This window comes from Vicugna pacos, chromosome 11 (genome assembly GCF_048564905.1).
Source record: "Vicugna pacos chromosome 11, VicPac4, whole genome shotgun sequence".
In the NCBI taxonomy this organism is placed as follows: Eukaryota; Metazoa; Chordata; class Mammalia; order Artiodactyla; family Camelidae; genus Vicugna; species Vicugna pacos.
The window spans coordinates 79,492,497-79,507,430 of record NC_132997.1 but is presented as its reverse complement, the minus strand read 5'-3'; the positions used below and the strand labels follow the sequence as shown (position 1 = coordinate 79,507,430).

The 14,934-nt window shown below is 54.6% G+C and overlaps 1 protein-coding gene across 1 annotated transcript in view; it reads left to right on the top strand.

Annotated features, from left to right (window-relative positions):
* The window catches only part of COL17A1 (collagen type XVII alpha 1 chain), a 49,031-nt gene extending 34,303 nt beyond the window's left edge, over positions 1-14,728 (top strand). Inside the window, exons 33-57 of the mRNA XM_031682658.2 lie at positions 876-911; positions 2,772-2,807; positions 3,070-3,150; positions 4,207-4,242; positions 4,758-4,835; positions 5,714-5,767; positions 5,886-5,927; positions 6,088-6,150; positions 6,755-6,814; positions 7,112-7,138; positions 7,425-7,457; positions 7,539-7,613; positions 7,921-7,971; positions 8,477-8,602; positions 9,104-9,241; positions 9,747-9,815; positions 10,101-10,232; positions 10,799-10,888; positions 10,989-11,099; positions 11,491-11,637; positions 11,908-12,246; positions 12,727-12,864; positions 13,118-13,180; positions 13,331-13,411; positions 13,769-14,728. Coding sequence (XP_031538518.1) covers positions 876-911; positions 2,772-2,807; positions 3,070-3,150; positions 4,207-4,242; positions 4,758-4,835; positions 5,714-5,767; positions 5,886-5,927; positions 6,088-6,150; positions 6,755-6,814; positions 7,112-7,138; positions 7,425-7,457; positions 7,539-7,613; positions 7,921-7,971; positions 8,477-8,602; positions 9,104-9,241; positions 9,747-9,815; positions 10,101-10,232; positions 10,799-10,888; positions 10,989-11,099; positions 11,491-11,637; positions 11,908-12,246; positions 12,727-12,864; positions 13,118-13,180; positions 13,331-13,411; positions 13,769-13,821 — 2,159 coding nt within the window. The 3' untranslated portion in view covers positions 13,822-14,728. The remainder of the gene's footprint in view (positions 1-875; positions 912-2,771; positions 2,808-3,069; positions 3,151-4,206; positions 4,243-4,757; positions 4,836-5,713; positions 5,768-5,885; positions 5,928-6,087; positions 6,151-6,754; positions 6,815-7,111; positions 7,139-7,424; positions 7,458-7,538; positions 7,614-7,920; positions 7,972-8,476; positions 8,603-9,103; positions 9,242-9,746; positions 9,816-10,100; positions 10,233-10,798; positions 10,889-10,988; positions 11,100-11,490; positions 11,638-11,907; positions 12,247-12,726; positions 12,865-13,117; positions 13,181-13,330; positions 13,412-13,768) is intronic.
* The last annotated feature ends 206 nt before the right edge of the window (positions 14,729-14,934 follow it).

Sequence of the window (14,934 nt, the reverse complement as noted above, 5' to 3'; positions counted from 1 at the left end):
GGCAAACGCTTCTCTGGTTACCTTACAGTTCCTCTCCTCCCCTCACTCCCCTAGCAGAAATGGGTTCAGGTCCTTTTACTCTTGAGTCTTGAAAAGTGCCTTAGGAAGGAAAAATATGCACAGAACAATCTAGAAGTCCTTTCTGGGAAAGAAGAGGTTAGATCACGTGCATTTTCTGCCTGCCTGAGCCAGTCCTCTTTGGTGCAGGAGTTCCATTAGCCCCACAGAGACCCACGTCCCCTGTGGCAGGGTAGGGAGTGGGCACTCTCCTCATGCAGAAGGGCCCAGCTTCTCTGGGGCAGCCCCAATGTCAAAGTTTGTCCAATAGTGGGACAGTGTGTACCCACTTGGATTTGAGAAACTGTCACCACACCAGCCCCAATTCCTAAGGAAATTAGGCAAAGATGTAAAATAAAATCAAGCAGCAGCTCCCTGCAAGAGCTGAGCTCATAGGGATGTCTTTCAAATACTCCTTGGTGTTCAGTGGACGAAAGAAGAGGGGGTCTTGCATCAGCTCTAGGAAGCCCAGCCCCCACTCCCCTCACGGCAGGGGCGGGGGGTGGGGGGCAGCGGCTGCTCTGCAGGCTACAAGGGGCTGATAACCAGAGGGACTGGGATCCCCCCAAGCTGAGGCCGTGAGCCTCTGCCTCCCTCAAGCCCAGTTATTGCCCCATTTCCCAGAGGCTGGGGAGGGCTTAGAGCGAGAGGCTACCAGGAGGGGCCACTGGGTTAAGGCCAAAGGCAGAGCCAGGTGAGTCTGCGGGTTTCAGCCAGCAACTGTGGCTCTGCAGTGACAGAGCGCAAGGAAATACCACAGGGTGTCTGAAATTGCAGGCCCTTAATCATCCTGACTGACTTGTTTTCCATCTCATTAGGTCTTCCTGGTACCCCCGGACGACCAGGGGCTAAAGGTAAGTGATTTTCCAAATCAGATAGTTACTAGCCATTTGGGCAGGAGGGAGGCCCCTCTCTGGCCAGAGCCTGGATCAACAGTGGCATCTAGTGGCTTCAGCAGAAGGCTGTGAGGCCAGGGAGCCAGGGCTCCTTTCTGATCAAGTAAGCCCCGAGTCCTCACACCCAACCCTAGCCCCACACCTCCCTCCCCACAACCCAGAGCCCCGCTTTGGTTCCTGGATGTCTCCAGGCCATCGCTGGAAGAGGATAGGGAGGGAGCTGCCCCCACCTCTAGAAGCTTTCCCATCCCCTTGCTTACTCTGAAATGCCCCTGCTAGTGCTCTGTCCCCCTCACCCAGGTGTGGTCACCCCAAAATGTGATTCTTCCCTGAAACAGGAACCGCCTTGGGTTTTATGGACCACATAAGGCCTCAGTGTGACTGGGACCGTCACCCCCTTTCTGAGAGGGGGCTTTAATGCAGGCAGCAATGCTACTAAGAGGGCAAAGTCGGAGATCTGAGAGGGGCAGTCATGCTCAGGGCTTTGACCCTTACTCACAGGGTTCTGCACCCTCAGACCCCAACCCTGAGCCAGTCCAGGATAGACAGTGCTCAGGGGTAGTCCTCCTTCTGCCCCTGTGGCCCCACGTCCCTGAGCCCTGACATTCTGTGAAGCGGCCCTCCATCATAGGCAATCACTGTCAACTTGGGACCTACTTTCCAGAAACTATTTCCAATAAGTGGTTGGGCCAAGGAGTTCTTTCAGGCACATCCCAGGCAGACTTCTGGGTCCACAGAGCTACTCATGGATTGATGGCACCTTTAGTAAGAGATTGGAGGTTTGGGGATTCCACAGAAGAGACCCTCTGCCTTCTTGAGGGCCTATGACTTTTTGTCCAGTGTGCATAAGAGGTGGACATTTTATCTAGTACTGGATTGTGTTCCAACAAAATACACTCAAGTGCTTTCTCCTCTTGGCCTTGACCCCAGGACCTGGCAGAGAGCAAGTAGGACCCATCCCTCTACACCCCCTAAGGGGGAAATCAGTGTCGCCCCTCATTGTGTGGATGACTGAATTGCCCACAGACCTTGGGAAATGACAAAAAAGGCCCCCCCAGAACCCCTAGTCGAGGACTTTTCCATTCTCTGCTTCACTCACTTGATTCTCCAGTGTCCATGGGTTTCCAATCTCAAGAGGTCCTTCATCAAGACAGCCTTGGGAAAGTATGAATCCCACATCCCCTTCTTGGAAGTCCTCCTCGCACACCTGCATTTCCAGCCCTCCAAGATACAAGACAGAAAAGAGATCTGTTAACCTTTATGTGGCTCAGGATTTCCCAGGCTTGCCAACCACAGAACCCCCTCTTAAACCTGCACGGCCCCTAATATTGTCCCAGGGACTTCGCGTCCTGAGGAGCACTCGGGAACCAGACTCCACCTCACAACCTTGCTGCCTCTGTCCTTCAATACTATGACCTTTCAATACTTTCCCAACCTAAGATCTTTCCCAGTAAGAGCCTGCGAAGCTCTCTGTGGGAGATGATAGTGTGGGAGGGAGGCGGACTCCCGAATCAGCTAATTCAGGCCTCACTGAAAGGCAAACTCTCCAACATCCATAAACGAAGTCCCATCTGAGTCCATGCTTCCTCCAAAAGCTAACGTGGGCCAGGAAGATTGAATGCTTGGGCCTCCAGGTTCTCCGGTGCAGAGACTGGTGCTTAATGCATCCCTCTATCTCCCCTTCAGCTCATTAAAACGCCGTTAGCCTGAGGGTTAGAGGCCCAGGAGTGGGTCTCAAATGCCATCAGAAGCCTTGATGACTTTTTGAGCCACTAATTGATCCTGAGAATAACTGCTCTCCTTTTCCTCCCCTCCCAGGTGAACCAGGAACTCCAGGCAGGATCATGAATTCAGGTAGGCAGGCCCTGCACTGTGCACTGGGCAGCTCCCTCGTGTACTAAGCACCTACCCTGGCCTTGCCTCAGGATCCTCCAAGTCTGTGGGCTTGGTGCTCCGGGCAGGATGTAGAGCTGGGCTCTTCCGGTCAGAAGCAAGGAGGGTTGGGGAACCTTAAAGGTAACGGGAGCAAGAGGCGCTGGCCATAGCCTGGCTTGGGTCCCAGCACATCTGAGCAAGGAGAGTGGGGCTCAGTGTTCCACACGCCTTCTGTTTTCAGAGGGATCATCAACGCTCACTGTCCCAGGCCCTCCAGGACCTCCTGGAGCCATGGGACCTCCAGGACCTCCAGGTGCCCCAGGTCAGTCTGTTTTCTTACTTTGCCCCAGATCAGCATCAGGCCTTGGTTACATTTAACTGTAGCAATGTTCACTCAAATCCTAAAACCCAGGTAGGAACTGGGGGAAGAGTCAGGAACTGAGAAAGCCCCCTTCCAGATGGCCTGTGTGCCCTCGTTACACGCCGGCCAGTATCCCAAGGCCTGTGCAGGTATTGCATCATCAGGTCCCCACAGCACCGCTGAGGCTCAGGCAGGTAAATGACTTGTTTTAAATCACATGGCTAAGAAGTAGCAGAGTCAGGGTTTAGCCAGGGTCCTCTTGGCCTCCAGAACCAGCATTTGACCAGCCAGAGCACTCCGTCCTCAAAGAGTCCCCTCTTGGAAAACAGTTTGATAATATGCCACAAGGGCAATAAAAATGCTAAGAATCTATTTGAAGAAAATATCCCCAAATTGTCCAACAATAATGAAAAATATGAAGACTTAAAGCTGTTAGCAGATAACAGTGTTCTTTCAAAGAGAAGAATACTTGTTAATGTGTGCTCGGTGGTTACAACTATATTTTTACAAGATAAAAATATGCTGGAAGGAAATAAAATGCCTGCAAGGTAAAGAATTATAGGTGATAACTTTTTTTCATTTATCCAAAATGCCTGTTATTTTGTTATATCTACTTTTTGATTATTTTAAATGTTTGTGTGTAAATGAACTACATTACTTAACAAGACCAATGTAAGTATGAACCAGTCTTCCCTCTTGATAAACTCCAGTGAAAGAGGGGACACTGGGGGCATTTAGAAGTCCCTAACCATTGAAGGACAGTGTCAGAGTGGCCAGTCCTGCCCATCCCAGGAGCCCCAGTGTCTGGCAGAGGAATTCTCACTGTGTGCCAAACGCTGTTCTGGTGTCAGATTGCTTATTGTTCTCAAAGAAGCAAGCTGACCTCTTTGGGCCACTATTCTATGCCTTGCAAGGAAGCTACTTATGCACACAGGCACTTGCCTTTTCTTCACTTCTTTCTAGAACTCTGACTCTAGATGTGTGATAAAGCCTTTTCTTCCTCAATCCCATTTCCAGGCCCTGTCGGCCCAGCTGGTCTCCCAGGACAGCAAGGTATGTCACCCCTCCAGTCAGAATGCATGACCGAGGCTGTTGGGAGAGACTCCTTCCCATCTCTAAGTGAAGTGAGACGGGCGTTTAGGGAAGGGAGGCAAGAGGACCACCCAGCTCATCACCCAGGGTCTTGCAAGGTCTCAGCAGCCAGGGGAGACACCTCCTCTCACTCTCTTCCCTGTGTCTGAGAAGATAGGGGTCCTCCGGAAAGGGGGGTGGAGGCTCTTGGGTCAGGGTCAAGCTCAGCTATTTTCACAGGCCTCAGGCCTCTTGTGACCAGATCTTGATAATCATGTCACCGTCCAGCAATTTATCCAAATTCCAAAGACCCAGTTCCTCCTGGGGTGCTTCTCTCTGACCCCACCCACCCGGGCTCAGCCCCGCCCACACTCAGCTCAGCCCCACCCATCCTCGGGAGCTCAGGCCCTGCCCCAGCCTGGGCCACTTCCAGGGAGAAAGCACTGACGGATTGCTGCAGGCAGTGCCCACCACCCAGCTCTGTGTCCTCCCCACAGGCCCGAGAGGGGAGCCAGGACTTGCTGGCGAATCGTTCTTGAGCAGTGGCAGCTCCATCTCTGAGGTCCTCTCTACCCGTGAGTGCCACCACGTTGTCCAGGGCAGGTGACCTGGGGGTGGGAGTGGGCTGAGGCCAGTGGCAGCTGCGTCATGCAAGCCCTGAGGTAAGGATGGCAGCTCCTCTGAAACAGTGCTAGCTGAGAAAGAACAGCAGGGGTTTTCTCAGCTCGGGAGGATGAGTCACAGCGGATAGCACAGCTGTCAAAGGGGGTCTCAGGATTCCAGGAGGACCAGGGTCACGTGGGGCCTCTGGACCCTGCCCTGAGTGTGACTGGAGTGTGCGTCCCCCTCTCTGGAAGCAGTGACGAGGGTCTGTGGGTTCTCAGTCACAGGCCTGGCCTGAGAGGGTTGACTCCTGGGTCCCCCAGTTCTCAAAGTCCTTTAAAAAGCCCAGCAGAGATGCCGCTGGATCTCGCACCTGAGCACCTGAATAGCAAAGACAATGGCCAGCCCTGGTCCAGCAGTCACTGTGTGCCGAACACTGTGCTGTGAATCCCACTGTGTCTGTTCAAGGCCCTGTGATGTCAGTCGTAGGCCTCTGCTTTACAGCAGAGGAAGCTGAAGCTGAAAGAGGTTGAGAACATACCCAAAGTCACAAGCTGGAAGCAATGGGGCAGGACTTAGACTCAGGCTGTGTGACACCAGAGCCATGCTCTTACTCATCACTGTGTACACCCACATCAGCCATCAGGGAGTTGGACCCAGCTTTGTCCTGCCTCTGAGCCAAAGGCACCTCTAGCAGAGGGGGTCCTGGAGGGTCCAGTGCCATGACCCCTGACTCACGGCCCAGGGTGGGAGTGTGAGTATAGGTGCTGGTGATCCTGGTGAGGGGTAAGGCTGGCAGAGAGCAGCCTCATGACAGCTTCTGCTCATCTCTGGTTTCTTCTTTCTACAGAGGGTCTTGATTTACGAGGTCCCCCAGGCCCACCTGGACCACCTGGGCCACCAGGTGAGCACCTCAGGGATCTTTGGAAGGTTGGGAATCTTGGGGCAGGTAGCTCAAGGCACTTAGTGAAGAAGCCAAGATACTGGGTTCAGCTTTTCCCCTTCCTCACCCTCTTCTACAGGACTGTCCATTCCAGGCCCCCCAGGCCCCCGAGGCCCAGCAGGTAAGACCTGAGCGGCGGGAGGCATGAGACAGTGGGACCCAGAGCCCACGCTTCTTCCCAGTAGGCTCTTAGGAAGGAGCTTCCCTGCCACTTCTCCTCCTGGGCAGGGGTTCCCAGCTGACCCCTTTGCATTAATAAGTCTTGGGGTTCTCTTATTTAGGGGAAGGCTTGCCAGGCCCACCAGGCCCACCAGGCCCACCAGGATCTCTCCGGACCAGCTCAGGTAATGCTGGGGAGCCAAGTCCCTCCCGTCCTCCACCTCAGCCCTAGCCCAGCACGTGCTGTGGTCACAGGCATGCAGCCTCCCTGACCGACTCACCATGCTTCCTCCTCCTGACTTTCCACCGTGGGTGTGTTTGCATAAACTCCCTGCTACCTGCTGCATGGAGAGAGGGTGCTGGTGCCACCCCACCCACCCTGAGAGCCACTGGTAGCCTAGCCTGGGGGAGACAGCCAGTTCTGCCCTGGGGGAGCTTCTGGACTGACTGGAGACACCTGGCTCCTGTCCTCAGGGAGCCCAGTTCGGATAAAGCAGGCAGGACATACGCACGTGAAATGGGATAGATGCTGATCGTGTAACATAGAAACATACGGAAATAACTTTAGCGCAAACATTAGCCCAGAACTTGTCTCTAGTGGAAAATTCATCCATCCATCGACCCACCAACCTGTTTGTTCATTCTTTCTTTATCTTTATTTATTTTTCTACCCACCCATCCATCTGATAAATATTGACTGGGCATCTGCGGAATGACAGGCACTGGGCTAGAGGCTGCTTCCTCAAACATTGCTGCATCTATACTCAGAACTCTTTCTTTCTTCCACAGAGAACTTCTTCTCTGGCCCTCCAGGCCCACCTGGCCCCCCAGGCCCCAAGGGAGACCAAGGTGAGAAGTGTCTTAGGGAGCACGGGAGCCTGTGTGTGCCCCTGCTTAGAGTTTGGATGAGCTGGCGCGTGCCTTCATGCTCCTGCCATATCCCATTAGGAGCTCAGCAGCCTAGAGCAGGGGGTTGGGGAGGCACAGTGGTCAGACGTTGTGCAAAGAATTCCCACCTCTGCACTGTCCCGGGGAGCCCCCAGCTTGGTGTCTACTCCAGCCCGGAGCCCTGTCCCCTCCCCCACAGGCACCTTGAATCACAGCATCTGGTTGGGTCATGTCTCACAACGCTGCCTTCTCCCTCAGGTCCCCCAGGTCCCCGAGGACACCAAGGTACAGCAGAGCTGGCATCAAACACACCTGGGATGGGGATGGGGTGGCAAAAGATGACCTTCCAAGAGCCCTGAGTTTCTTGAGTTTGGTCCAAATGAGTGAGGGTAGATGTATGTCTCTGATGGCTGAGAATTTGTGTGTGTGTGTGGGGGGGGTGGTAGCTCCAGGTACTGCCTGGCAGGCAGCGCAGCCCCAGCCATCGTAAACCTTGAGGAGCCTTGGGGCTGGGGCACGGGAAGAGGGAGGGAGGCACAGCTAACTGTCACCTTTCATCTGTGTCCCTCAGGCGAGCGAGGCCTTCCAGGGTTCTCAACCTCGGGTAAGTGCTGAGCGCCCCCCACTGCTGGCTCTGCCGGAGCCTCTCCCCACGCTAACTGTACTCTGTGTTATTGGCTTCTAGGCTCCGGTTCTCTTGGACTCAATCTGCAAGGACCACCAGGCCCACCTGGCCCTCAGGGACCCAAGGGTGACAAAGGTCAGTGAAGGTGGTGAAGAGTGGGAGCAAGGCTGGCTCCCAGAGCCCTAATAGAGGGCAGCAAGTACTTATTGGTGCTACAGCCTTGGGAGGAAGAAGAGGCTGAAGAAAGGAGAGCCTGGAGAGAGAAAGGGACAGGGATGGGAGGATCCAGTCTCTGCCCAAAGGGAGGTGTGGTATTACTGCAGAAATGAAACTAAGAAACATGGGACAGTTGTTGAGCCACAAGCTGATAAGTGTGGTTAGGCTTAACCAGGGAAGGCTTCCTGGAGGAGGTGATGCAAACAAAGCTTGTTTTGGATTCCAGGTGATCCTGGAGTCCCAGGGGCTCCTGGCATTCCTGGTGGTCCCTCTCGAGGTAAGAACCAAAAGTGACCAAAATTCTTCGCCCCTTCAAGAGAGTCTGGTCATGCCAGTGAGGATGTTAATTATCTAATCATTCACTTATCCATGATTCAGTGTTGATGAGGTACTTTCTCACGTGCTAGGGTCTCTGAGCTGTCTTTAAGGAGGTTACAAGCAAGTGGGATGGGAGGGAAGGGTGCCTGCACGATAAAGATGACTAACAATGCAGAGCGGAACAGAGCCGGGAGCTAGAGGTTCAGGGGCGAGGTGGGCCGTGTGGGCAGCGAGTAGGTTGCTGAGGGAAAGGGAGGGCTTGTCTGGCGAGTTCCTGTGAGCTCTGTGCCCCTTGCGGACAGTGGCTTTCCTGCCGTCTCTTTTTGGGGAGACCTTCCTCTTTGCCCAGTCCTACTTCTCCTACTGAGGAAGACCCTCCCTCTTCAGACCATGGAAGTATTGCCTGAGCCCCTTCGTCTGACCCCAGAGTGGAGAAACCAACTCAGAGGCTTTCTCTCCTGCAGGGGGTTCGTCATCAAACACCATGTTCATGCCGGGCCCACCAGGCCCTCCAGGGCCCCCTGGGCCTCCAGGCTCCATCAGCAGCTCTGGCCTGGAGATTCAGCAGTACATCTCTGACTACATGCAGAGTGAGTGCCGGGGTCAGAGTGGGGCTGTGTGTGTGTGTTGGGGGTGGCAGTCTAAACAGCCAGGCCCAGGCCCTCCACCCTTGGAGCCAGGACTGCAGGTCCATGAGCTCCCGGACACCTGCCTTCTCACAGCTGCCCACATACACAGCCTTGCCCTCACCCCAGGAGAGGCTCACACACCCACACGCCTGGCCACACGCACACATACACACACACATACCTTCACACCTGTGTGCGCTCCCCCAACCTAATCCCTGTGCCCCAGGGATGTGAGAGTGTGGTTCCCACTGACTGGAGGCTTGCTGGTCCATAGCCCTCGGCTCAGGTCTCTGCCCCAGCTTCTCCATCTGTAACAAGAGGAGTCCAGGCTCCCTGCTGGCCCTGCCTTGGCTTGTGTGCGGGGTGGGTTTGGCATTTCATCAAGTGCTTCAGGTCACCTCCATGGGGAGGACACACCCTCCCAGGGAAAAGCTTGACTTTGCTTTATTTCTTTGTTGGCAGGTGACAGTATTAGGTCTTATCTATCTGGAATTCAGGGACCCCCGGGCCCACCCGGTCCCCCTGGGCCTGTCTCCACCATCACGGGTGAGACTTTCAACTACTCGGAGCTGGCCAGCCTCGTCGTGAGCTACTTACAGAGTAAGCCTCTCCCCAGCCCTGTAACGGTGTCTTCCTCCCAGGGTCCACTTTTATTCCTGGAGCCTCGTTTCTTAATTTGCTTTTTGCTTTAACTTCTTCTGAATGTGATGTTCAATGCTGAATTCACAGTAATCAGGCCACAGGGATCTAACTTTAAAATAGGTTTGTTGAGACCAAGAATGGTGGCCACGCTGCAGAGCCCCTCTTGCGGGTAACGTGTCTGTCCTCAGTATATGAAAATGGATCCTTCCGGTTGGCAGGATCAAGTAGGAGTTAGTCTGAAACATGTTCTTGAAAATAAACTGCATTTTTTACCAAACAAAAACAAAACAAACACAAAAACAACCTTTGACCTTTTCATGCTTTCCAAATGGCCTCCTAATGCCCCCATTCATTCACTTTCCCCAAACGGATGCAGCCGATTAACCAGGTCTTGGTGATTCTGGAGTCACAAGGGCGTTGCTTCAGTACCAGCCAAGCCAGTAACCCATCTCCTTCCCCACAGGTTCTGGGTACAGCATCAGCACGTCCTCTGCCTCCATCTCTTCTGAAGACATCCTGGCTGCGCTCCAGCGTGAGTGGCCTGCCTGGGCTGCAGGGTGGGGCCTTTCTCCTCTCCTGTGAGGCCGTTCCTCAGGACGAGGAGCCACTCCCTCCTTGCTCCCAGCAGCCAGCTAGAAAGGGGGATATCAGATCTCCCCGCCAGTGCCGGGCAACCAGGCGGGTACCCCTTCACTACCAGGAGCTAGCTGATGTGCCCCTGGGGGCTGAGAACCTCCAGCTCACACATGTCCTGCTGGCCAGTCTGCGGGGAGACCAGCCAGCCGGTGGGCCATGCCAGTGCCCCCTCTCCTTCCAGGGGACGAGGTGCAGCAGTACCTACGTCAGGTCCTGATGGGCCTTCCGCGGCCCCCAGGCACCGGTGGAGATTGGTCCCTCCAGTCTTTGGACTACGCGGAGCTGAGCAGCCGCATCCTGAGCTACATGTCCAGTGAGTGTCCACTTCCATAGGTGGGGCTGGCGGGAGGCCTGGGTGAGGACGCGGGTGCTGGACATCCCGGGAATGGCTTCTGACCCTCTCCTGCCAGCCTGCACCCAACCCAGAGGGAAGGAGTGGCTTCGGGGCTGTTCAAACCTGCTGCCCCGAGCAGGTCACGGAGCCTCAGGCTCTTGAGTGTCTTGGGCACCATCCTGAGTGGAATTTGCACACAACTCACACGCACACTTCTCTATACAGAGACAGGCACGCATTTCTCTACACGTGTTCATGCACGTGCACACACACACTTGTACACACACGCACACTCCCACACACCAGCAGGAGGGATACAGGCTCTGCTAGGCCCACGCACCTCCCTCTCCACGTCCGTACTCAGGCAGACTTACTCTCTGCCGTCTCTTCCTGTTGCCCCGACTCTCCCCTCTCCCAGACCCCACTCCTGTTCAGACAGTTGCTTCTGTCTGGCTCCCTCTCCGACCTGGGGTTCCCATTGGTGTTTCTGTCTGCCGTTCCCCATCCGATCTGCATCCTTCACAACTCGGGATTCTGTTCCTCAGGCACTGGAGTCAGCATTGGGCTTCCTGGCCCCCCAGGGCCCCCGGGCTTGCCGGGGACGTCCTATGAGGAGCTCCTCTCCTTGCTCCAAGGTAGGGCTGAGCAGAGCCATTTGAATGGGGGCTTTAGGGTGGAGGGCAGGTCCCTTGGCCCCGGGTGGAGACCAATCCTTGCTCCTCCTTGGTGACTCAGGGTCTGAATTCAGAGGCATCGTTGGGCCCCCAGGCCCCCCTGGGCCACCAGGGATCCCAGGCAGTGCGTGGTCCAGCATCAGCGTGGAGGACCTCTCGTCTTACCTGCAGAGTAAGGAGTGAGGCAGGTGAAGGAGGGCACTCCATCTCAAGGGGTCCCGCAGGTTTGAGCAAGGGCAGTGCGGAGATTTCAGCCCACTCGCTGGTCACTTGGTCCCCTGGTGCAGGTACAGGGCTGGGCTCTGGGGCCCTGGAGGGGGACATACTTGCTTCTGGGGTGTCTTCAGTGGCAGGAGGGTTTAGTTGCGGGGAGACAGTGCTCCCAAGTCTTGAGAGAACTCATGGCCAGCATGTGACCCGGCGCCAAGCCGAGAGATCCACTCTCAGCAGCAGAAGGGCTGACGTAATCTGGGTTGAATGAGGCTCGGGACTGGGGCCCTCCTTCCAGAAGGGCCCGGGCTAGGAATTCATGGTGACCTTTCTTTCTCTTGCCTCTCCCTCAGCTGCCGGCTTGTCATCTATCCCAGGCCCCCCAGGCCCTCCAGGTCCCCCAGGCCCTCGAGGGCCTCCGGGTGTCTCAGCAGCTCTGGCGACCTACGCAGCTGAAAACAGCGACAGCTTCCGGAGTGAGCTGATCAGCTACCTCACAAGTAGGTGCCCCTGACGTCGCTGTCACTCCTCCTCCCCCTCCCAGACCGTGCTTCTCCCCATAAAAGGGGCAGGAGGGGCTTGAAGGGACCTGGAGGCCCGACACAAGAGCCCTGGTTGGGAAATCCAGCTTTGTCCCGGACCAGTCTCCCGCTTGGTGCAAGTTCACAACCTGCTCAGAGGTGTCGAGATCCTAGGAGAGACCCCCCAACTCCCACTTCTCTGTCTCCTGCCCCCAGACCCAGCCCCACCAACACCGCTTCCCCTCACAGGTCCTGATGTGCGCAGCTTTATCATCGGCCCCCCAGGCCCGCCCGGGCCCCAGGGCCCCCCAGGGGACAGCCGCCTGGTGTCCATGGACAGCTCCTACAGCCGAGGCAGCAGCTCCTCCTCGTCCTCCTCCTACAGCTCGTCCATGGGCATAGGAGGAGCCAGCGGAGGCTCCCTGGGCGAAGGGGGAGCCTTCGGTCTGGACCTGGGCCTGGGCCGAGGCTACGGGGCAGCAGCAGAAGGCGGCACGTTTGGTGGCGAGGGTGTATCGTTTGGAGCTGGCTTTGCTGGAGGTCTGGACTACAACGAGCTGGCCGTTCGGGTGTCCGAGAGCATGCAGCGTAAGTGACACCGCAGCCTCAGTGCTGGGGGCCGGGGACGTGGTGAAGGGGGGCGTGTGAGCATCTCCACATCCAGGAGGACAGTAACTCTGGAGTCAGGTGGGCAGGAACCGAAGACCAGGGCCTGGAGCCCCTGCTGCAGGGAACAGACATGCTGGGGTCTTTGTACTTCATTTTCTTTCTCACATGTGGTTCTCAGAAGAGCCTGTGACTGTGAAGGTTTTCTGGTGGGGCTGAGGAAACGTTGCTGGCTAAGAGGTCCTTTCTCCCTGTGGCACACCAGCACCGTGGTGCAGCAAATAGCCTGTAATAAAAGCCCACGGAGACGGAGCCCTGTGCCATCAACAGGGGAGACAAAGGACACATGGGGCTCCTCCCTCGCTGCCGCGTCGTCTAAGCTACTGCATTGGGAGTTAGCCACAGGGCGCTGTGCTCCCCACGTGACCCCTGCTCCCTGGCCCACACTCTGGTGTTTTTCAGGTCAGGGCCTGCTCCAGGGAATGGCCTACACGGTGCAGGGCCCACCAGGCCAGCCTGGGCCCCAAGGGCCCCCTGGCATCAGCAAGGTCTTCTCTACCTACAGCAACATGACCGAGGACCTCATGGACTTTTTCCGAAGTAAGGGCACCCCCGACTACTTACCCAACACTTAACTTGCTGCATAGCTCACACAGGGCCTGCTCCGAAGAAACTGGTCTCACAAAAAGCCTCGTTACCACTTGAGATGCTGAAAATGATGAATTCTAAACACTGTTTCCCTCTTATAAGTCCAAACTCTACCACTACCTGCCATGTTAAAGTCTGAACAAATCACTTTACTTCCCAAGTTTCAGGGTGACCTCTAGTCTAAAGCCAGTTTTCCCCCTTGCAGCTTACGGAGCTATTCCAGGACCCCCTGGACAAAAGGGAGAGGTGGGCTTCCCTGGACCCAAAGGTAAGTGATGGCAGGAAACCACCACCAGGATACTGTATAACAGCTGCCTCTCGTGGGAAGCAGCTCCCTTGCCAGTGCTGTGCGGGGACCGTGTGGCCCTCCAGCCTCGCACTGTGCTTCACTTAGCCCTGCCCCGAACTGTCCTCCTAGGTGAGAGGGGCCCTGCTGGACCACCAGGTCGGCCTGGGCCACCCGGCCCTCGAGGGCACAAAGGAGAAAAAGGAGACAAAGGTAAGCCTTAGCTGCCACAGCATCTGGAGTGCTGGGAGGCAGACTGTACCCAGAGCAAGACTGAAAATTTAGGCAAAAGCCAATTTCTAAAGGCACATATGGCCAACAACATAATTTGCATAACAATCAAATGAAAGGCCAGGGAGAAAGGAAGGAAATTGTCCGTGCAGGGAAGAAAAGGAAAACCATGCTGGGAATGAAATGGAGTCATCAATTTTAATAAATGGATAGTCTCACAAAAGAGTCCATCTTTCAAGTCAGTTTTGCAGTAGTCACAGTTGCTGTAATTACCCAAGCAAAAGTCCTCAGAGACCAAAAGGTATTTTTTAACTTCCTATTCATCTTTCAAACTTCTAGGTGACCAAGTCTATGCTGGGCGGAGAAGGAGAAGCACTGCTGTCAAGCCATGAGTGAGCCTTGGCAGAACAGCCCTCTGGACCAGTTCTTGCAGTGGCTTATGGCACTTAGGTCAAAATCTCTCCAGAGGGTAAAAGCTGGAGTCTCACTGTCCTACTGAAACAGCACAGCAAGTAGTCAACTAGGGCCCTGTCTTAGTCTGGCACAATATATATATGTATGTAGAATTCATTCCAAGACACAGTCTGCGACAGCTTCACGGGGTGGGCTCAAGCGGCTGCAGGGTTGCAGAATGAGATGGCCTCCCCGCCTCCAAGCCTGAGCCCTCTGCTTATTCAACCCTGACCTAAGGAAGCCAGTTACGTGCAAGTTGGCTCAGGAGTCCTTGAGCTTTGCCTAAAAATGAGCCCAGAAAATGGAAGACGGGATGCAAGCCCCAGGGGGTCTTCCTGGGGTGACACTCAGTGGGGCTGTTCTGGTGAACACAACAAGGCTGTGCTCTTGGCTCCTCCCTCCGCATTCTCTCTATAGTCATAGGAAAGAGCTGGCTAAGAAGCAACTCTCGCAACTGAAAAAACTAAGAAATCCACTTCCCTTGGAAGGTGGTGACAGGGTCTCTACTAGTTATTTCTCAATATCTATCACATTCCCACTTGCTTAGAAGTTTGATTGCAGCTAGGCTCTGCGTCCATAGGTCCGTGCTAGAGTTGATAAATACGGTACACTGAACTAGGTTGCAGCCAATAGGAAAAGGGCAGTTGGACAAGGAAGAATGAAGGGGAGAGGAGAGAGAGCAGAATGCCTGACACCCCTGCCCTGCACTTAGGAAATGCATAGGGGACTGGGCACAGTTAGTTTTTAGGCACTTTTCAATGTCTACAAACGTTTATGTGGTCTGTTAGATGAAGAGTCATTTCAACTGCAAAATTTCCAATTAAAAGTTTTTTTCTTCTTTTTTAATATTATGTTTAATGTGATCCATCTAACCAAAAAAAGAAAAGAAAAGAAAAGAAAATGAATGAAAGGAGGAAAAGAAAGAAGGAAAGAAAATATTTTGGGTTAACTGAGTTTGATTCTAACACCATTACAAATGCAAGAAAACATATATAAAACAAATACTAACAGACATAAAGGGATTAATTGATGGGAATACAATAATAGTAGAA